Source organism: Talpa europaea (assembly GCF_964194135.1).
Source record: "Talpa europaea genome assembly, chromosome: 12".
Lineage (NCBI taxonomy): Eukaryota > Metazoa > Chordata > Mammalia > Eulipotyphla > Talpidae > Talpa > Talpa europaea.
Genome location: NC_140079.1, coordinates 11,046,457 through 11,070,718, shown reverse-complemented (window position 1 = coordinate 11,070,718; position 24,262 = coordinate 11,046,457). Strand labels below are relative to the sequence as shown.

General features: G+C 41.1%; 1 protein-coding gene across 1 annotated transcript in view; it reads right to left on the bottom strand.

Annotated features, from left to right (window-relative positions):
• Positions 1–7,399: 7,399 nt before the first annotated feature.
• Positions 7,400–24,262, bottom strand: part of ADGRE1 (adhesion G protein-coupled receptor E1) — a gene marked incomplete at both ends in the record, with an annotated part of 43,811 nt that continues 26,948 nt past the window's right edge. The window contains 6 exons of the mRNA XM_084249809.1: positions 7,400–7,406; positions 10,514–10,554; positions 17,201–17,305; positions 17,428–17,596; positions 19,349–19,440; positions 21,587–21,653. Of these exons, the coding sequence (XP_084105935.1) occupies positions 7,400–7,406; positions 10,514–10,554; positions 17,201–17,305; positions 17,428–17,596; positions 19,349–19,440; positions 21,587–21,653 (481 nt within the window). The remainder of the gene's footprint in view (positions 7,407–10,513; positions 10,555–17,200; positions 17,306–17,427; positions 17,597–19,348; positions 19,441–21,586; positions 21,654–24,262) is intronic.

Below are 24,262 nucleotides of genomic sequence, written 5' to 3'. Positions count from 1 at the left end.
AAAGAAAGTGTCGGCACACTACACATGGTTATGATATCATCTGACTGCCTTTGGCTAGCACCTAATTATGGGTTAGGCACTGGGAGATAATTACTCAATACACAGGCCTAAAAGTTTCCAAATTTAGAACTCTATATTTCTATATTTATAACATATATATAACAGATATACCAGGGACACTATTTTCTCTATTTTATGCAAATGGGAGCCATTTGTATACTATCTACATACAGGTGTGCTTATGCAAATGCAGCCATATATGTATATATATATATATGTACAAACATGTACATTCATCAAATCCATGTATATATGTTTATGGGTTAGTACTCGCATGAAATAATTCTGGAAGATGCCTAAGAAACTCATGTCAGTTGCCTTTGAAAACTACAGGAAAGCAGGGGCAAGGAGATTTTCCCATCTCACCCTTTTGTACCATTTGAATTTTGAACCAAGAGAAGGTATTTCATGTTTTTTTTAAAAAAAAAGTTAATCTTAAAGAAGAAAACAATGAAGGGACTAAGTATGCTACAAATGAACCTTGCAGAAGACTTTAAAAAAGCAATGCAGTTAATATTCACCCGAAGAAGATCATTTCAAAATTTAAAAAGCACTGTCCTCGGGAGATGGTAGTGAACAATTAAGGTTTCGATAAATTTTGTTTTATTTTTTTAAGATTTTTTTTATATTCCCCATAGACAAATTTTAGATAATAGGGGATCGTTAACTCCAGTCGCCACACCATACACCTGTCTCTAGACTTACTACCTCTTGCCTAACAGAAATGTTGTACACTTTGATCAATATCTACACACACACACACACACACACCCTCTCCAGTCCCTGGCAACCACCACTCTACTCTGTGCCTCTGTAAGTTTGGCTAGTGTAACTTCCACCTTTCACATATAAATGAGATCACATGGTGCTTTCTGTGTCCAGCTTACATTATGTATCCAGAAATACTGATTTAGAGATATTTTTGGCCATAACCCACTGAAGAAGAGAGAGAGAGAGAGAGAGAGAGAGAGAGAGAGAGAGAAGAGAACCAAGTATTATAAATCAATTATCACTTTATGTGGCATCTGCTATTTTGTAATTGTAGTCCTATTCACTTCCTTTAAAATATTCTTTGTTACTCATTAAGTTTCACGACCCCATCCACCACCATTGGGTCATAAGCAATGGTTGAAAAATGCCTAATTAGGCCATGAATAAAATAAGCATTCCTTCCTCTGTGAGACTGACATTTAACTAGGCTGACGCTTTTATTATGGAGATGTGTGGCAAGTGATAATTCATGGTAATCCACTATGGACCTCAGTAAACTCACCCATCTTTTTAGATCTTGTTTATTACCTTGTAAATAACAAATAACCTATACACCACATTTGATTCAGACTGTTTCTTGCAACTTTCTCATTTCAGTTCACGCCAAACTGCTTAATACAAATTCGCCATCTTTCATGCATGCTGGAGCCTGTCAGTGTGTATCATGCTCCCCCGTAATACACACATTCCTTGACCAAGTAAAAGTGGGAAGAAGAATGTAAGACAGATGGCCCTGTCACAGCTTTCAATAAATAAAAACAGGACCTGTAATAGGCCTTCTTAAAAATTTTCCAGTGCCAGAACATTTTTCTAGACCCACAATCACAAGTGAAACATTTCCTATTTTCCATGGAAAGATACTAAACCAGTTCCTACTTACCCACAAGATGACAAATCCTTGCTTCTCAGCCTAGCAGATTCTCAGAGTGAACAAAAGAGGAAGCTCTTGCTTTTTATCTTGAGCAGCAATTTCTCAAGGAGTCTTGTGGGTGGATGAGAAGGCTGAGGTGTGGCTGGAGAGTACAAAATGCAAGGTCCATTAGTTCTCTTTCATTAGAGTAACTTTAGGTAGTACATTACCAGGGTGGATGACATTATTAAAGTACCTCCAAAAATATGTTTGGAAATGGTGATGTTATCTAGTAGAAAAATCAGATAATGGAAAATGGCAACAACTTCCATGTATGCCAAGGAAAGGATATGACCTTGAATAGGTCCTTCAGTCAGTCTTGAAAGCCGGAGTATGGAGATAGTGTATCCATGTACTCCCCAGCTCCCTGTTTACCATATCCCATCTCATTGTATCACTGCAGGGAAATGCCTTGCCTGTATTCTTGGTCTTTGGAATAGGGCTACCTAACATGATCACACTCATCTACTTGCCTGGTAAAATTCCTGATGGGTCTCATTAGCATCACATCCTGAAATTTCCTTCTTGTCTGTACTAGAAGAATCCTAGTAAGATCCAGCCCAGGTTGGGCAAAAACCCGTTAGTTTTACAAGTCCAAGTGCACACCTAGTGATTTACTGCTCGTCTTGGTTTTATTACACCTGAAATATAGTCTTATTATCCCTAGTAGTAACCTCTTCCTTCTTTTGGTTTCCCATTTATGTATATAAACTAACTAGAGCCAATGCAATGAATATTCGTGTATATATACCTGGAGATGGCTGTCTAGGTGGGCTGGCATCTGACTTCTCCAGGTGATACTCAGAATGTTTTTCCTGAGTGGCAAATGAAGGAGGGTTTAGGCACTGGCAGCTGTGCTGTACTGAAAATTGTCTGAGTGTTCACCGAAATACCTAAACTCAAGAAGAGTCCCCAAAATTCTGAGCATTCAGTGTGCTGATAATATAATTCTGCATGTGATCATTTGCACAAATAGAAGCAACAATTAAACAAGGGTATAGCACCCAATATTATCATTTTCAGACAAGCTGTTGCAAATTAAGCTGTTAAACCAGCTCAGTATCAGATACTTGGATCTCGAACCCTGAGACCCAACTTAGAGAGCCCATGCAATTGCCCACTTATGTCACCCTAACTTCTTGGGAGTCAAAGCTATTACCCTAGTGTTAGGGGGAAAGGATGGCCTGAGCTAATTCCATACAGGCTTTGTGGACTCCACCCCCACTCCAGGCCAAAGCCATCAAGACATTGGGAAAGACAAATCCCATCACCACCAAAGGGAAGGTCGCTGGGACCTGAGGGTGGAGTTAAGCAGCAGGTTTGGTATAAAACCAGACACGTGGGCCTTGGGGGCGCTCTCTTCTTGGCTTCACAGCTCTTGGCTCACTGCCAGCTCTCAGAGTGCCTTTTGGGATTCCAGATGGGCGGATCAGGTAGGACGCATTTAAGACTTTATCTCCCACTTTTCTCCCTGAGTTGTACATTTCCTCATTTCCCCTTCCCTTGTAAATAAATCTTTTATTAACCTTTTGTGCGTGCCTGCTAGTGGAGTACTAAGACCCTTTTAAGCATGGGTGAGGACCCACAGGCAGGCAATCCATTTTATATCAGGGCTGCCCTGTAACACTAGGACTGTTGATCCAGGGCGGAGATACTAACCTGCTAGGATCTCTCCTTAAGATGGGACTCTAGCCCAGAACCTTCAGGAGACCAGTCTCTTTAGGGTGGGACATGAACTCACAATCCCTGGAAGATCAAATGAGGTGCAAGCACTTACAATGAAGTCACTCACCCATGAGAAATTTGTTTCCAGACCTTTCTTCTCTTAAATTGTAAATCACACTGAGTACCTGGAGCTCTGAGACTTAGTAGGAGGAATCCAGACAGTAAGTATCAGAAAAAAATGGACTAGATGATCACTTAAGTTCAGTAAGAGAGAATGCTTGCCCCACTGGGGATACAGAATCTTGAGCAGGGGATCCTATCTGGGGTGTCTGATTTGTAACAAGCCGAGGGGCTCTCTGCCTAATGCACACCAAGCCATCCTATGAAAAAATGTATTTGCAAGTCTACTGGCAAAAAGACAGGAATTAAAACTCACGTCTCTCTTGCCACCTGAGGAAAGTGAAAGAGCTTAAATCAATCTGAGAGAGCAAGATTGAAAACAAAGGGGTTAAATTTTATTGGCTAAGAAAAATTTTATTGGCTAAGGAGCACAGGAATGTAGATAGTCACACACAAAAGAGAGAAACTAGAACACTATCACACACCATACATGGAAATCAACTCAAAATGGATTAAAATTGGATATAAGACCTGAAACCACAAAATACACAGAAGAAAACAGAGGAAAAATACTCTACCACTTAAGCTTCAGTGATATCTTTGTGGATTTATCTTCGGCAGGAAGGAAAACCAAAGAGAATATAAATAATTGGGACTAGTTAAACTAAAAAAGCTGTGCAGCAGAGACTGTAACCAAAATGAAGAGACACCTTACTGAATGGGATAATATATTTGCATACCATACATCAGACAAGGGACTGATATTGAAGATCTACAAAGAGCTTATTCAACTCAACAAAAAGAAAACAACTCAATCAAAAAATGGGCAGAACTAAACAGGCACTTCTCCAAAGGAGACATGCAGATGGCCAAGAGGTATGTGAAAAATGTATATCATCACTTATCATCTGGAGCATGCAGATCAAAACCACAGTGAGGTAACACTGTGCTCATATCCTAAAGACCAGAAACAATACGTGCTGGCGAGGGTGTGGAGAAAAAGGAACTCTCTTGTACTGTTGGTGAGAATGTAGACTGGGCCAGCCCCTATGGAAAGAAGTGTGGAGATTCCTCAAAAGGCTAAAAATGGATCTGGCATACGACCCAGCAACTCCACATCTAAGCATCACACAGAACATGAAAAACACTAACTTCTAAGGGAAACTTGCACTCTTTTATAGCAGCACTATTTACAACAGCCAAAATATGGAAACAACCTAAATGTCCCAAAACATATGAGTGGATCGAGATGATGTGGTATACACACACAATGAAATATGACTCAGCTATCAAAAAGATAAACTTATACCATTTGCAGCAACATGGATGGAGCTAGAAGGGATTTTACTGAGTGAAATAAGGCAGGAGAGAGATGAACTCGAGATGGTGTCACTTACATCTGGACTATAGAGAAACCAAACAAGGTTCAGACAAAACCAAACATTAAAACCAACCCTTGAAAGCTGAGCACAGAACTGAGACATCCAGGAGAGAAGGGGAGGGTGGGAAGCAAATGTTCTATGGTGGAGGATTATGGGTTCTTTGGTGGTAGGAGAACTATGGTGGCCACACCTGAAGGAGACATCCCATACTGTCAAAAAATTAACAAGAAAAAAAATTTAATGGCGCTCCATTAAAAATAATAATAATAATTAAAAAGAGAACTGAAGTCCGTTGGATAGAAATAAATGGACCTATTGGGGGGAGATCCTTTTTTAAATGACTAGATTCTCCTGGTCTTTCTGAATGTGATCTGGGTGGTCCTTCTTGTCTTCTTGACTCCAGGAGTTTAAGGTCAATTAGTTCTGTGCTTGCAGGCTGGATGACTCATAGCCTGGTGTTTCTGCAAGACAAGTTCAAAAGAGAGTTAACCACACCCTACTGTTCCTGCTGAAGGAGATCAGCCTTCTTGCACACCTCCTGCATACATGGGAGATGCTCAGGAAGACTGGTTACTCAACAAAATGGCTTAGTTCACCACCTTAAATACCTTCAGCTAGGAGCAAAGGATGTTGGGGAAGAGCAAGGGAAAGGTCAGTCATGGGGGTCACCGGGAAAGCAACAAGGGCATGACCTTTATGCAAATTTAAGTTGCAGCCTTTACCACTGACAAGAGGTAAAGAGATAAGGTCTTCCCCAAACAGCAAGGGAAACACCCTAAGAAAAGATTTTCCTTTACTCCTGTAAATATCTTACGAAAGGGTAACCTCCACCCAGCTTTCAGAGCCCCTCCTATGCTTCTGCCAAAGAGATATATTTTTAGAGTAGCAGATTTTGCTCCCCTATACTTTTTTGGAGAGTTTGGATGCAAAGCCCCAGAGAGGAACATAGGGATACAACAGAGTGACCCCACGAGCCAATAAACAGAAATAGTGAAGCTGTTGGACAGAGAATCTGTTACTGACCTTCTTTAATGCCCCTTAGAAACCCCCTCTTTCCTTGGTAGAGAGAAGACTGTCACTATCACAGAACACCAGGCCACTTCACAAGCCAAGCAAATGCTCATCCTAAGGAGCAACAGACACAGCAAGACCACCTCTTGAATGCTTAGCAAGAAGCCATTCACTTTGGGAGACTGAAATAATCAGCTTTCTTTTTTTTTTTTTTTATAAATTTTATTGTTATATTCCCCATACAATTGCAGCCCCCCATTCTGACCCCAATCCCTCCCCTCCCGCCCCCGCCCCCCTAAAAGTGTCTCTGGTTCATAGTTTTTTGTTGATTTTGATTTTCACTTTCTTATAGTTATTCATTTTCCTGGTCCCTTATTTAAGTTTTCTAGATTCCTGCTATGAGTGAGACCATCCTGAAATAATCAGCTTTCTGTGTGGGGAGATCAGAGTGAGGCCGGAGGCGCGGGGTGGGGGTGTGGGGGAGGGTGAAAGAATTCAGTGTGGAGAACAGAAAAGAGGGACTTATTTATTTAAATACACTAAGAGAACCAGCGGGAGAGACAGGAGAGATCTGAGCCCTAAGAAGGAGCAGGATTTGGGGCTCCTTCTTATTACCATTTCCCATGGGCTTTTCACGAGTCAGTTGGCCCAGTTAGTGTTGGGGTGTCTGGTCTTGGGCAATTGACCTTAGACCCAGAACGTGTCCTGGCCTGGCTTCCCTGCTCAGGGTAAAAGTGATCAGTGTGAAGGCCTGGTTCCCACAGCATCATTTTCAAGCCTCCCAAACCTTCCTGCTGGGCAAGGGGTGGGGGCTTAGAGTTTAACCTTATTAAATGATACCCTGACACGTTCCATCCTTTTCCACACTGCCCTGTGCACTGGGAGATCGCTCCAACAATGCATCATGAGGTCCCTCTCGTGTTTGTCCTGGAAAGACAGATGCCTGGAGGAGAGAGAGGCCATGGTATATTGATTTCCCTAGCTCCTCCTTTCCTGCAGGCACTGCACTTTTGGACAGTGGCTAGATTCCCCTGTCACGTGCTCACAGGCTTTCTGGGTTCCTGTATCTGCCCTCTCCCTCTGCTCTTTTAAGTCCCCCCCAACACACACACATTGACAGCCCCAGAGTGCACTGCTATCCTTTTTGCTTTCCCTTATCCTTGCTATGAGAGTGTGATTTATAATAAGAAATATATATTTGGTCTGTTTCTGGCACAGAGTTCCTCAAACCCCTGGAATTTCCTGAGCAATAAGAACAATGGGAGCATCTTTTGTTATAAAGTTTGATCTCTTGTCCTTGGTTCCTGAAATTACCTTAGAACCATCAAGCAGAAATGGGATATTGTTATTGATAACAAACTCCTTATGATCACTGGATGGACATGAATGAGTTGACTTTTGGAAGTGTCTGAGGACTGGGGCTGGTTTCCAGGGAACCCAACCATGTGATTTGAAGGGAAAAACTTGCAGCCCCTACCCCTCATGTCCTGGAATGGGAGAGAGAAGGGAGGTTGCCTCAGTCACCAATGACCAGTGATTGAATTGAGAGTGTCTATGTGGTGTATTCTTCATAAAAAAACAGAGTGGGTTTGGAGAACTTTCCAGTTAGGGATCGTGTAGAGGTCTGGGGAGAGTGGGATCCGGGAGAAGGCATGGAAGATCCACAGCTTTCCTCCTACCTGTCCCATGCACTATGCCATCTGGCTGTTCCTGCGTTTTGTCCTTTCCTAATAAAGCAGTAATCTGGTAGTGAAATGTTTCTTTGAGTTCCATGAGCTGCCCTGGCAAATTAATCAAAGCCGAGGAGGAGGTCATGGGAATCTCTGGTCCATGTCAGTCAGTCAGAAGCACGGGGGATCACTTGGCTTTGGGACTGTCATCTGAAGTGGAGAAGGTGAGGGGGAGAAAGAGACAGGCTTGTGAGACTGAGCCTTTAATCCATGGATCTGGCACTGTCTCTGGGTAGACAGCATCAGAATTGAGTTGAATCGTACAGCACACAGCTGGTGTTGGAGAATGGTTTGGTGTGTGGAAGCACTTACGCGTACACACACACACAGGAATTGGGTTCAGAGCCCCCTGACCTACTCACACCTGTATAAATGGTGTCTTTACTATACCCTCTTCATTTAACCCATTTGACTGGGAAGCTGCTTCTTGCCAAGTCTCCAGGTAATGCACCTGGCCCTATGTCAGCTCTATCCATTCTAGTAAGAAGCCAAGCCTTTATTTTGTTTTTTTAATTTATTTATGCATACAAGAACTGGTGCACAGGCCAGAGTTGTGGGGGAGTGAGAGGATCCACCAGAGACAGAGCAGGGAACAGAACAGGCAGACTGCTGAAACACACTGCTGAGGGGAGCAGCAGGCATGACAGGAGAGGTCTGCTGCGCCATGTGGGTTGCTCCCTGGTTGGCCAGGGATCGAATTCATGCTGCAGAGCCTGCAGATTGCTTCATAGCACGGTGCTTAACCCCTTGCACCACCAGGGAGGCCTGCCAAAGCTTTCTTAACTGTCACAGAAGAGGAACCACATTCAAGAAGGAAACACCATTCTTTTACCAACATGCAGGCTAGAAGCACGAAACGCAAACACCACTTCCTTCTTTGCCAGCTTTTTAAAGAAAACAATTATTTCTCAGAAAGCTTCCCACATCTGGAAACGGTAGCATTTGGCAGAGGAAATATAGTGAAAATGTTCCACGTTGAAGAATCAGACCTGAGAATCCAGCGGAACCCAGTGTCTCTTTCCTAACAGAGCCGGTAGCCTATACCTCACCTAGTTTATCAACTCACGCAAATGCTTGTCTGCACCCAGCGCACTGGAAGCCTGGAATATACTGTCCCTTCTGTGTCAAACATGCCTCTGTGCCACATGTGCTTAGTACCTGAGACAGCTGAGAGCAGGACCCCACACTGATGGTCACACAACATTTTGACTGTTCTAAAGGTTACTGAATGGTTGACATGGTAAAGTGTATGTGATTTTCAATTTATTGGGAAAAAAAAGAAACAATAAATAATTACTGGTCCCACTCAACAAGGAACCTGGGTTAACCCTGTGTTGATTTTGACAAAATCATGGCCCTTCCCAAGGATTTTGCTGGGCATGCTTTTCTATACAATTCAGACAACAGTGCTTTTTATTTTATCTCTAAACATATAAAATGCTGGTGGGGAGAACAGGACATGGTATAACGCATGCAAAAAATTTATGGAAGGACATGTGTCTGAAGAGGTATGAGCCTCTGCTTCTGAATCACACACAACGTTGCAATTCATGTTACTCAATAAAAAACATATATGGATGTTCATTTCAAAAATTTTGATACTGAAGCTTTCTAAATTTTCTCTTTTTATTTTAAGTGGAATTAAAAACACAGGATGGGTTGGAGGTGGTTAAAAATTAAATAGAATGCTACTGAGAGAATATCAGAATGCACAAAATAAGAAATTGTAATTGCTGAGACTTGGTGCATGAGACCATGGTGCTCTGGTCTTCATGCAAGGGACTAAAAGAACTAATAAGCTGACCTCATTCTCCTCTTTTACAGTGTATTTGGGTTTTTTGCCATAACATTGGTATATTTTGGTATTTTATTTTTTGCTATAACATCAATTTACACTGCTGTTTATGAGAAGTATAGGATGTCCCCCTCCAGGTGCTGTTACTACATCACACTCACCACCGAGACACCATGGTCCATTGAGTTCCCCTGGTCCTACCAGTGAGTCCCATCAGCCAATGAGGTCAAAAAACTCCATTGTTATAGTCCAACAATGTCAGTATTCCAGGAACACACTGAGTAGATTTGGAGGAGCCAAGGGAAGACCTCCAACCCATTTGGATTTACTTACTAGGTCCCCCCCCACCATTATAATGTTAAGTTCCATGAAAGAAAAGAGAAGGTAATTTGTGAAATCTACTTTGTATCCAACAGATTCCATCTTGCCTCCAACAGCCATGTTGAGAACGCTAGGTGATTTCCTGAGAGCAGCCTGACTCAACAGCTCTCTACTTTCTCTGTATCTGTGATTATGAAAGAACAGCAACTCCACATTTTCTCCTTCTTGGCCACTGGGAAAGAAACTGGAGACCATCTACTAACTGTTACAAAAGACACGTCACTGCAGCTTTCTGTGGGAAGATTCTTGCCAACCAATCGTTTGGGAAAAAAAAAAAAAAGGACCTAAGACCCAATGCAAACATTTCAAAAGAAATGACCCAAGTTCAGATCACTACTTCACTCACTAGAGTTCCCTACCCCTGACCCCGAGGGGCAGGCCTTGGGACTGCCTCATGATCCTGTGGCCAGGATCATGACCCTGTGCTTTCTTAATAATGCTGTGCCTGATTGTTTCTTGGCCAGCAATGCCTCATATGTGTCATCACCCCAGCTTCTAGAGAGTCAGTAATTTTAAAATATCCCTTGGGTGATTGAATGACTTGTGAAAATTCCTTAACATCTCCAAGCCTTCTTTCTGGGTGTTCCCCTCTCTGTCTCACAGGGTGTTTGGGCTAAACCAAAGGAAGAATGTAAATGCTTCTGGCAAATAAGTGGGATACACTCTAACATCACTCCATGACACCTACCTGCAGGGGTTCATGGGCATTGAGGTTTTGAGAAGTTTCCACTGGGAGGAAAAGAGAGCAGAGACAGAGGGCAGAGAGTGCCAGTGTGTTCAGCAGATGGAAGTGGCTACTTGGAGGCCCCCAAGTGAAGAGAGGCGTGGTGTGGATGTGGCTACTTCGAGGCCCCCAAGGCGCAGATGTGACTGCGCCCAAGGGCAGCAGCTCTGGGGCCCAGGAGGAAAGAGCAGACCCACACAGGGGACAGAGCCTCCTTCTCACAGGAGAAGGATGACTCAGTGTTCTGTGGGTGTCAGGCCCTGGGTGAAGCTGGTTGTGCTGAGGGGGGCATGTTTGATAAGGTGCCTGAGGAGCTTCGAGGAGGGCCAAGAAGAGAAAGTCGGGAGAAAGACATCTGAGAAGATTATCTCATACTAGTTCAGCAACACCCACAAACTTTTGAGGAAGGATTTTTTTTCTGAGAAATAGGGAAAAGAGGAAGAAAGAGAATCTGAATAACTGTGGTCAAAAAGCTAGATATGTAAATTGAGCCACCTCGTATTTGTAGCACAGACAGATGCCTTTGGGATGTTCCAAATTCACTTGGATGGATAATGATATTAAAATGGATAATTATAAAATAAATAATTTATATTTATATTATATTACATATGGATACTTAAAAAATAATAGGAATAATTATAAAATAAATTTTTAAATGGATAATTATCAAAGTTGGGAATAATTTATGAAGCAAGGTCACACAAGTGACATAGCAAAATATATAAAGACTAATTTTAAAATAGGGAAAAAACTTATCACCTTCTGATGTTTTTTATATTTTTTAAGATCAAAGGACTTTATTAAGGTATATTTGGGAGGTAGCTAAAATGCACTTAATTAAAAGCTGAGCTTTAAAACAAAATAAAATTCTTTTACTGATTAAATATGCTTTGGCAAAATCATAAAAATGCTTGAACACATTGCGTATAAACACATACAAGTGTTTAAGCACATGCCTTAATATATTCAAGAAATCTCTGGTTTCAAATGTTATTTGAATAAAAATGAAATCTATCATATGTTTCATTTCACTGTAATATTGCAAAGAAACACTTCAAATAATTACCATGTCAAAAAAATAAACATAAGTAAAAAAATTGTAAGTCACTCTGGTAATATAAAAGCATTGCATTTCAGGTTCAGTAAAGCAGAATGATAATGGCAAACAATCTCTAAGGTCTTTTAGTAAGATGGTTTATGGGAATGTCTAAGAACATTTTTTTAAATGCATTTTAAAATCTCATTATAATGATCTTCAAACTGGTATCTAAGTAATTAATACAACCTTCTTTTTCATACTGACGGTCAGGAGCATGGGGCAAAGTAGTCAATACTGTTGAAGAGGAGCTTTTGCACACCTCCTCACTACCCTGGGAGCAGCACATAATAATAACTTACTGACACAGGGTATGTAAAAAGGCCAGTCCCTTGCCTCACCCTGGACCAATGCTGAGGCACAAATCACACTCCAGAGCTCACCATGGGAGCAAGTTGAAACTAAATTCCAGCTGAGACCATGACGTTGTCCAGCTCCCTCTCCCGCCCCATTCTGCTTCCCTCAATTCCTCCCCTCTCAGAATATTTCCTCAATATATCTTGGGCACCAGAATCCTTATTGCAGGCTCTGCTTTTAGGGAACTGACTTAAGTCATCTATTGTCATTGCAGAAATAGTATTAGCAATGATTTTAGTATTGAAAACTTAAAAAAAGAAGTATTTGAGTGAGATCTTCAAGGTCATGGCATTATTTATAAAAGCAAGAGGAGTTCTCGGGGACAGAATAGCAGAACAGTGTCCTGTGACTACACGGTAGATTAACACACTTCCTTCCATTGATGCATTCATTCAACAACCATTATTCATTCAATCGGTGAGCCTAATCTTCTGCTGGGTCATAGTAAGACCAAGGTAAATCTGACAAGGAATTCATAGGGTACCTGGCGGCAAAACACATGATCATCTGATCATAATCTAACATGTGGAATATTAGAAATTTTTTAAATTGATCATTTTAGGCACATGGAACATAAAAGATAAGGGAGGAAGACAACCAGGTGACTTAGAACTGATGCCAGAAAGCTCTTCTATGAGTAGAAAAGTTATGTGGACTTCAAATTACTGTATTCCTACTGGCTTTCTTTTTGACAGTCTAGGGAAGTTGGACAACTTTTGTGCAGTTAAAAACATTTTCCTTCAACCAAACTTTAATTAAGACATAAAAATTTCTTCCCATTTTAACTAAATTTTAAAACATTTACACAATACTTTAAAGTTTAACTCGAAGATGTTCGTTAGTGTTGTTTGTGGTTCTGAAATGTTGGAAATAATGCAAACTCCACTTAGATATACTATGATACGTATTCCATAGAGTATTGTGTAATCAAATAAAGAAATAAAAGGTTTTTTAAACTTTTATTGATGTCCCCTTGGTTTACAAGTTTCAGGAATACACCATCACATCTCAATGAATGTATATAACACACTGCACCCATGCCAAAATCCTATCATGATTTGCTACTGTGACATTTACCCCTTCTATACATCCCTCACAGCCCCCTCACCCTCTGGTAATCACCATTTAGTTGCCAGTCAAAGAGCTAATTTTGTTGGTATTTTGTTATTTTTCTTGCTTTGTTTCTTTTTATTCCACACATGAATAAAATGATCTGTTCGTTTTTCTCTTTCTGACTTACTTTGCTTTGCATAATTACCTCAGGTTCCATTCATGTTTCTGCAAGTGGCAACACTTCATCCTTTTTATAGCTGAGTAGTAGTCCATCATATGTCTACCACATTTCTTTATTTAGTCATCTCCAGAGAGCATTTAGGTTGTTTCCATGCCTTGGCTATTGTGAACACTGAACACTTTGCAATGAACATAAAGGTACATATATGTTTTCAAATTAGTATATTCTTCAGGTAAATACTTCAAAGGGAATTACTGGATCATGTGGTAGTCCTTTTCTTAATTTTTTTTTTTTTTTGAGGAACCTCCATGATATTTTCCACGGAGTGTGCACCAATTTACGTTCCCATCAACAGTGTATGAGAGTTCCTTTTATCCACACCCTCACCAACACTTGTTTTTTATAATTTTCTTTATATGGGCCATTGTCACAATATGAGGTGATATCTCATTGTGGATTTGATTTGCATTTCTCTAATATTCAGTGATAATAAGCATTTTTTTTCAATGTATCTGTTGGCCATCTACACATCTTCTTTGGAGAAGTGTCTAATCAGATAATCAGTGTTTTAAAATAAGGGGACACCTAGGATATAGTCCTCTTTCCTGAAAAGCCAGCTATAAATCTGCCTTGAGAAAAACCAAGGTCCAGGACTAGGGGGTGGGGAGAGAAGCTCTCATCTCAGGCACACATTGAAGGGACACCCAAAAAAACTAAGTAGTCAAGAAAAAATAAGTAATCCAGAACTTTATTCAAATATGCAGAATTTACAGATCTGGTAGCTAAGAGGAAATGAACACCTAAATCCTTTTCTTTGTATATTTGTATATCAATGCAATATTTTTAAAAATCAAGAAAATCTGCGAAAAACAAAACACTCAAATGCAAGATCTGTGCTACCCTGGGTCACAGCTGGGTCATAGCAGATCCTGAAGCAAAAGGGAAAATTGTCACCCCTACACAAAAGTTTAAAATATATTTTTAATATTTATATTTTTTTAGAAATTGATTTTGAAAACAGTATTGATGATTTTGCTTCCATTTAATCCAAGGAAGTAAAATTGTAATAACTTATGGCTTGGGGATAAACACAACATTTAAATTTTAAATATTTTAAATTCTAACAACCTTACTTCTCTATTTTTCAATCCTTTTCAACTGTCCTGGGGATGGGTGGGGTTGGGGTGGTGGAAGCGCATTGTAGATGGTCAATGTACATTTCTTAAGTGAATGAATCTTTTTTTGAACCCTGTAAGTTATTTGAATTTTAAAAAGACAAAGTTATTTCATTTTATATTTGTGGGATTTGAGAACCAGTTTTATTCTGAGTCTCTCTTCTCCCTCTAGTGGACACACGCTTAAAGTAAAAAAAAAAAAATGTGTAGAGTAAGAAAATTCCTATTATAAGCATCACAGCTTTATGCATTTATCGTAGAACTACAGGATTTCTTGTAAGGTGACTATTTTGGACCAACATGTAACACTATTGTAGAGACAGATATAGCCATGTACACATTTCCTGTCCAAAAGAACTTTATTCAAACAGTGTCAAATTTATAGATCTGATAGCTAAGAGAAAATGAAGACTAAACTACTACTCTTTCTATATTCCAAATTGCTGCAATTAAATGTGAAATGTTGACAAACCATTGGTTGCAGTATTAGTTAGCAATGGCTTCAAATAATGCTTCATAGCAAATTGCTATTGAAACTCAATGCCTTAAACAATGAAATTGCAGCACCTGAGTCAATGGGTTGGCTGCATTGTGTCAAGAGCTCAGATCCCAGATCAGTCAACTACAGCTGTGTGATGCTGGGAGAGCATTACACCATATCTATGGCAAATCTGCAAAATACAATTCCCTATATTTATGAAGGCCATGGTCTAAGTTGGAGACACCCAAGAAAAGAGAAATTATAACACAAAACTAGAAGGCAGGAAGACCTAGGACACACACAAAGGTGATATCTAATCCTACAACAGGGAATTCAAAGACTGATCTTTTATGGAAGTAATAACTTAAGCTCAGACTCAAAGAAATGATAGAAATTAGTCAGATTTTAAGGGAAGGCGTGCAAATTCCCAAAGTCAAGAAGAAGACATTTTTCTTACGGCAAGTATAATGGTACACATTTCTCATTATATAAGCTCTGCTATCAGCATGGAAATATTAGGGAGGGTCCCATTGTCCCCACCCAACTTAACGATGGACAGAGCTGACTGCCAGGCAAAGCCATATAACACAGAAGACACACGGGAAGGAAAGGAGATAGGTCCCTGAAAGAACTTAGAAAATCAAAACACCTTGTAAAGAGTATTATCAACAAGTGCTGCAACCCTCCATTAAAGTAAGGAGTCTATCCCGAAGACTGCTCCTATTACCAACAGCAATCATTTCAGCAAGTTGCCAAAGTAGCCTGTGTGCTTTATTTCTCCCCAGGGTTCTCTCTACAGTTTTACAGATTATTTATTTAAAAGCAGAAGGAGTCCCTGTCGGAGGCTCAGCTGGCCAATCACTCACCGAGGGCTGCCTACATGGCAGGCTCCTAGAAGATGCCAGGGAGACCCCCGGGCACTCAATGAATTCAGGAGCAAAAAAAAAAAAAAAAGGTAAGCAGGTGTTCTTGGTCATGCCATTATTTCTGTCATTTCCACAGAACTCTGGAATGCAAAGAGCTGCAGAACATGGAAGATGAAGTGTAGTCTGGAGCAGAAACTCTGTCAGTGCAAGAAAGCATCACGGGAAGCCATCGGACAACCCATCAGTGCTCTGAAGCCCAGGAGCCTCAGTGGGTCCCTGCACTTTGGTTCAAGCCACAAAGACAATTCTGAATAGACTCCTGCAGCAGGCACCTCTTTTCTTCAAATGTTGCTCCATCAAGTATTTGAAGGCAAGAAAGGATTTTAAGTCTGTGAGAGAGAAAAGAGCATTTCCACAGAATCAGGCAGGATTAGTACCAATGGGAGTCCAGATGTCATGGGTCATGGGTCTTATATAAAAGGAGATAAATTTGGCAGCAAAAACTAGAAAAATAAACACTAAAATGTTAGCTGGGGTTATCCCCAGTGTGGCAGATATGGAGGGTAAACTGAGGTCACCCTGAACTTCATCAATGACAGCTCCCACTCCAGAAGCAAGAAAGACAAATACATACAAAGGTGTGAAATTTTTATAAAAAATATAATGTTTTATAAAAATATAACATTGTATCTTATATGATGGAGTTCTATAATATGCCATCATATGTATATTTATAATTGTATAATACATCCTATCGCTCTGTGTGTTTATGAATGAGGGAAACAGGCAGAATTATAACTAGCTCAAAAGAGGATGCAAAGGCCAAATATGTATTATATGACCATATATGTATATATTACATAATATCTGTATGCATGCTATATAATATACATTATATAATGTACACAATGACTACATCGTGTATTGTATCTACACATAATATAGACTACATATGTCTGTTCTTTGTTTTCTCTTGATACATAATATATACATAATATATATATAACATATACATGATACATGATACACATTGTGTAAAATATAATGTGTGCAATGTATACATCACATATTGTATCTGTACATAATATAGAATACATACATCCGTCTGTTCTTTGCATTCTCTTTTGAGACAGTTACAACATGTCCACACTCATTAATCACCACTGATTAATGAGTAGAATAAAATCCTTAACATGGCTCATTTTATATCTATAAGAGTTATGATTTTATATTTTTTAAGTCTCATAACTACCAATAGACAGAGCTGAAGTTCAAGACCAGGAAGCATGTCTTCTGAATCCCCACCCCTGAACCCCACATCTTATCAGATGAGCTAATACAGATGAACACACAGTAGCTATTCACTGCACGGTGGTACTTGGTATAGCTAAGTGACAGGAGTTCCAGCTGGCCAGGCCCGGCATAAAACACACGCTCACCGTTTTGGAAGTGGAGGGAACGGATGATAATAAGACCCCCGAGGTCTGGGACTGGGAGCTGGGTTTGGCGATGCAGGTAAACCACCTCTTGTATTCTTCCCGTACCTGGAGGTGGAGACACACCACGGGGAGATGAATCACTCCTAAGTGCAAGGATCTGGGCCCAGCCCAGGCACAGTTCCCTGAAGGATGGGGAGTCGCAGACAGGGAGGGCAGCAGCTACACACCTGGCGGCTGAGTAGACAGTGAATGACGAAGATGAAGGCCCCCTGCAGGCTGTTGATGATGGTGAACAGGTATGCCATGACACTGGCTAGTGGTCCAATCTGGAAAATCCCCAGCACCCAGGAGCACCCCAAAATGAAAAGCTGGGCAAAGGCCTTGAATGTCAGCAACCTGGGAGAGAAGATTTGCAGAGGATAAGGTTCTGGGAGGTGGCTGTTGTCTTCATGGACTGTGCTTTCCAAAATGATGTGAGGCTGACCCTGGGGTGGGAATACATATGGGGTGGAGTTCCAAGTCTAGATGCAGGGAAGTTGGATCCTAGAGGCCCTTGAATGACACTGACTACAGACACACCTGGGCACAAAGTTGTGAGATTGTAATACTATTTTTTAGAAAGAGAGGCGCGTGACAACACAGTGAGGGTTACAGGTACAGGATCTGGGCCAAACTTCCTATTGGCCCATCCACTAACTCTGTGGCCTTAGCAACTCAGCCTCACAGGTCTCAGCTTCCTCGCCATGATGTAGGGACAACAATTGATATCTACAACATAAGTTCGTTCTTATTATCTAGTCTAGTCTGAATAACAAGATAGCAAGACTCATAAGGTACTTAGAATAGTGTCTGGCACAAAATAAGCATTTCTGTTAATTGCTTTTATTCTTAAGTAGGAATATGAAATGTGCTACATACAATACAGAAAGAAGTACAGGAGGATATGACAGTTTCCTATCATTTATATAAAGAAGGTGGATATAGGTATGAAATATTCTAGAAGGAAGTTCCACTTGAGTGGTAATGGTTGCTCAGGGTAGGATAAATCAGGGCATCTGGGAGGTCTTAGAAGAGAGAGGCCATGACTTTTCATGTTTTCCTTTTTTCACTGCCTAATGTTTCTGACCATTGCATGTGCTGATGTAGCTTTACCTTTTTGCATTAACTTTTTAAGAATAATTTTTAGAAAAGTTATTTAAGATGGTTGGATGATGGGCTGCAACCATGGCAACAAGCAAAATATTATCAAGTCACTAACAATAAAGCCTAGAAAATATCTGGTTTTAGTAGGTTCTTAAAAATGAACGTTAGCTGAATGGTAAAATCAAGAAATATAAATGGCCTATAAGAATATGAAAAAGTCCCACATCTGTAAAATGAAATAATATATATATGAAACTAAAGTAGATAATATATTTCACCCATTAAATCAGCAAAACAATGCAACAAAATGATAAATTGCAGTGGTTGCCAAAGCACTCTTAGAAACAAATTTTCTGAAAAAAACTTGTAAAATATACTAAAAGTGTTACAATCCTACTTATCCTTTAACTAAGGCAATTTCATTCCCAGTGTGATTAAATAATTATAGAGATGCAGAAGGTTTACCTACAAAAGTATTCAAGACAATATTGCTTATAATAGTATAAAAAACTGGAAACAGCTTAAATGTCTATAAATAAGGAATAATTTGAATAAACTGCATTGTGTTCTTATAAAGAAATGTTATAAAAAGGAAAGCATTGTTGATAAATTCTAATTAAAAAGAAAAATATTCATGTTATTAAGAGAAAAAAAGAATTATAAAGATAAAATAGAAAGGGCAATTCTGGTTTTGTATGCACCAGAGAAGACTTAGAAATGTATTAATAGTTACAATATGAAGCACTCCCTCCTCTTAGCAAATGTGCTAAATACTTCATAAGCCACATCAAATGGGTAATATTAATAGCCCCTGTCAACAGAGAGAAAACTGTCTCAGAGGAGTTTGCCTAAGGCCAACAGTTTGCAAGTGGCAGAGCTGGTGTTTGAGTTCCCATGTAGACGCTGTGCTACCTTGTCCTGGGCACAGGATGAGGCATATAAAAGGTTCTCCGGGAACATTTGCAGAAAGAAGGAAGCGGAGAGGAAAGGAAGGCGGGCCCACACCTGGTGTCTCTGAGCGTGGAGATTTCAGCATTGACGCTGGAAAGTTTCTGCCTCAGGATCCACAATGTCCAAGTTAAAAGGAAGAAATTGACCTATGAAGTCAAGCACAAGGGATGGAGAGGCTGGATACACAGACAGACACCGGCCAGACCATCTATAAAAACAACTCACCCACATTCCAAAAAGCCAAGCAATAATCCCTGTAGCAGTCAAACCCCAAAGACCAGGTTTCAATTGATAACTGACAGTCTCCCTGATTTCTGGATCCCACTTCCAACTTAGCAGCAAAAGATGCACCTCACAATCACAAAGCACAAATGCCTGCTTCTAGTCAGTCCAAGTATAGTCTTCCCTCCTTGGCCAACAATGCCTAAGCCCTCCCTGCTTTCCGCTATAAATCTTTCCTACTCCTCTGCCTGATCTTGTTTTCCCTTTTTGTCTTGTTTTTAATCGAGGTAACACTGGGTTTCAGCACTGTATATGATGTAGAGGTATAGGGTCACACCCTTCAGATGTGTGTTACCACACCACACCCTCCACCAAGGCCACATCATCCTCCACCACAGTCCACTGGGCCCCCTCCCCACCCTGCTCTCCCCATCTTGTATCCTCAGCTCTACAGTCAGGTTTCTAGGTCTGTTAGTTTGGTTTTATTAGTCTGTTATAAGTTTGGTTTCTCTATATTCCACATATAGGTGACACCACCCGGTACATGTCTTTCTCCTTCTGACATATTTCACTGAGCACCATCCCCTCTAGGTCCAGCCCTGCTGTCACAAATGCACTGCCTGATTATGAGTCTCAGACAGAGGCAGGTGAAAAGGAGGCTCTGACTCCCTAACTATAGCAATCTCCAAATAAATAGCCTCTGCTTATTTTGCTTTAGGTGATCCTCATTAATTTCCACTGGATGAATCCAGAAAGTTCTAATCAAGACCATGGCTTAGGACATACACTGTGAACTTTAGTGGAGGGTTTATTCTTTTCTAAAGCAAGCTTTCTTTTTTTTTTAGATTTATTTTTATTTATACAAGAAGCGGGGTACAGTCTAGATATGCAGGAGGGTGAGAGGATTCACCAGAGACAAAGCGGGGAACAGAACGGGCAGACTGACTGAAATACACTGCTGAGGGGAGCAGCGGGCAAGACAGGATAGGTCTGCTCTCCATGTGGGTTGCTCCGAGGCCGGTGGGGATTGAACCAGCACTGCAGAGGCTGCGGACAGCTTCACAGTGCTGCGCTCAACCGCCTGCGCCACCAGGGAGGTCTTAAAGCAAGCTTTCTTAGGGAAGGGTTTCTCACATTGGCACTATTGGCATTTGGAACCAAAGCATTCTTGTGGGGGAGAGGTTGGTGGGTGGAGGGCTGTCCTGTGCATTGTATGGTGCTTGCCAGTCTCCCTGGCCTCTACCCACTTAGATACCAGTATTACTCCCTCCGGGTTGTAACAACCAAAAATATACCCTTCTTTAAGGGGCAAAATTGTTCCAGTTGAAAACCATTGCCTAGGGGCATGAAATTCAATATTTCTTTTCCAGAAGGGCCAAATATTCTTGAAAATTTAAGAATGGGCAGGAAAAACACTGCATTATTATTTTCCCATTATTGTTCACACCTAATATCTATTGAGCACTGGCCAATGCCAGGCATTATACTGAACATCTCACACTCATGATTTGATCCCTACCACCTTGTGAGTGGAGTCTAGAGGGCAAAACTTGGCATTTGGGAGAGCTGTAAACTATGATGATGGTGACCATTATTTCACAGCATCCATATACATCAAAACATCAATTCCTACATCTTAAATATATACAATTGCAATTTATCCATTATACTTCAGCTGAAAAAAATTCTCTCCTAGCTTCCTTTTGTCCCCATTCTACCATCTTCTCTCACCTCACTTCTTCCTCTGCCCCCACCAAATGCTCTTAATTTCTTCTCACCTATTCTTTCATTTAGCATTTGCAGTCAGAAGAGAATGATATACCCATCCCTTTGGAAATACAAAGGGTGGATAAATTGTGGTGCCTCCAGGGGGATTTGCAAGTTGGCTTGAAAAAAAATTACAAGTCAAAGACAGTATACACCCTAACTTGGAAATCTCAAGAATCAAAGGATCAGAGCAAAGAATAAAGGAGCAGGTGAGCTCAGCTTTGTGTCTTCACTGGCACTTCCTGGTCCCTCAGTACCGCTTGCTCCTCCCCCAGAACACATGGCACCAAGCAATTTGCTTACCACAATGATTGAGCAAACTGGCCCCAGGAAACTCCAGATGAACCCCGTCTCTGTATTCAGCCAGCAGCTATGAAAAGAAACGGGGAACTCCATGTTGATCTCAGAGTCTTGACAGTTAACTCAGGTTAACTACAGTTAACTCAGGTCTCAGTCACCCCAACAAATGCACTAGTGGGGAGAATGCTGAGTGACTGGAATAAGTGTCCTCATGATGAGTCAGGTGGCATTACAGTTTTCTATGGACCACACAATCCTTTTAGACTTTCTTCCGGGTAAATGTTCCTGGATGAGCTTGTTCTCAGCTCAAACCTATGCCTTCTCCCTTCAGAGCTCTCCCCTGGCACACTCTCAGGCAAATCTCAGCTCAAATGTCACCTCCGGACTGTGCTTGGCTAAGTATCCTAAACCTACTCCTAACGCCTTCTCTAGCAGAGCTTGCTGGTTTTTATGTCATCTATCAGTCATAAATTATCTTGTTCAGTTGTTTATTTACTTGCAAATTGTCCACCTTCCCCCAGACCATGAGGGGCATGAGTGGTTTGTTCATCTCTAAATACCCACCATTTGGTGCCAAGTCTGGCATGGATGAGTCATTCCATAGTTATTTGCTGAAAGGAAGGAAGAATGCATGGGAGGATGGAAAGAAAAATAGAAGGAGGGTAGGATGAAAGGAGCATGAAAAATGGGGCTTTTCCCTTAATAGAATAGGGTCCCTGGGTACCCGTTGGTCATGTGGTTACAATCTCAGTTCAGACACTAGCTATGTGACCATGGTCAGTTCTGCAACTGCACTGAGCCTTAATTTTCCTCCGTAGCTACCAGTTATTGAACTGTTATTTTATGTACTATTGGGCTCAGGGTCAGTAGCACAGTTTGTGCACTGAACAAAATATAGGGGACACTATTTTTAAAGTACACAATGAGATTCTTAATCCTAACACAGGATTTTTGTCGAGAAATACTAAAGGTAATATGTTTGTAAAGTGTACAGAATTTAGGTTATGATGGGTCATCACTTAATATAAATTGCTTCTCCTCACCACCTTATTTCATGACCTTGCCTGAAATATAAGCCATCAGCAAGTAGGGAGGAACCCTGGATATTTAACCCCCCCAAACACAATTCAGCAAAATGCCTATAGCACTAGGATGACAAGAGGGGGCCCTGGCGTTGGAAAGACCCAGATGCAGGTTCTTACACTGCCCCTTTCTCTCTATGTGATGGTGAGAAAGACTTCTCATCCCTTGAGCCTCAATTTCCTCATCTGTGAGTTAAGATAACAACAGTTTCTCAAGGGCCTGTGATAGGATTAATGAAATAACACAGTGAGCTCATGTCTGCTCTATCCACATACTACTTATTAACTGTCACCTAATTTTTCTCTCAAAATTAACTCACTATTTTGACTTATATAAAGGGAATCATGTCTGTGAAAGCATGAGTTTGGCATGCTGGCAATGTTTTTTTCCTAATGCCCTATAAAATAAACACAAAAATATTTTTAAATGCATACGCTCCCACATATTACTTGAAATCACCTTTCATGAAATCGTATGATAAATATTCCTCACTTGAAAACAGACAATGCTAATAATGATGGTGAGGATTATAAGAATGATAATGATCAGGATATGTACCATTTTACTCGGTGCCAGACACTGTTAAATGTTTTGCAGATAACAACTCACTTAAACCTCCCAAAAACACTATGAGTAGACATTGTCATTAGCCCCAGTGTATGGATAATCAGTGCAAGCATTTAAAGGTTAAGTCACTTGCCCAAGAGGGCAGTTAGAAATTAGTGGAGCCAGGGGCCTCCCTGGTGGCGCAAGGGGTTGAGCACCACACTATGAAGCAATCCACAGCCTCTGCAGACCGAGTTCAATCCCCGGCCGGCCAGGGAGCAACCCACATGATGCAGCAAACCTCTCCTGTCTTGCCCGCTGCTCCCCTCAGCAGTGTATTTCAGCAGATCTGCCTGTTCTGTTCCCCGCTCTGTCTCTGGTGAATCCTCTCACCCCACCATCTCTGGCATGTACCCCGGTTCTTGTATGCATAAATAAATAAATCTTTTTTTAAAAAAGAAATTAGTGGAGCCATGATTCAAGCCCTAACAAGATGGCTTTAGAGTCCATGATTTTTTTTTTTTTTTTTTAAGATTTATTTATTTATTTATACAAGCACTGGGTACAGTCAGAAGCGCGGGAGGGTGAGAGAATTCACCAGAGCCAGAGCGGGGAGCAGAGCAGGCAGAAGGACCGAAGTACACTGCTGAGGGGAGCAGCGGACGGCAGGAGAGGTCTGCGCGCCTGTGGGACCCTCCTCCAGTGGCCGGGGAGCAGCCGGGGATCGAACCGGCACTGCAAAGGCTGCAGGCAGCTTCGCAACCCAGCGCTCAACCGCTGTGCCACCGGGGAGGCCCTAGAGTCCATGATTTTTAAACCATACAATCAAACCCACTGTTCACGTCACTGCCATTCTAACTTGGCAATTTTTGTAGTAACGTCCTATACTAGTGCAAACAATCTCTCTTGGATTTGCACAGAGCACTCCTGTACATAGCAATCCTGAGGCCGCCAGTAAGGATTCAGTAAGTGGGTATTGCAACAACTGCTACTATTCCTGCTCTTCTTGTTATCCATGTGGTTATCACCAGAAACGCTGGCAGCAGGGTC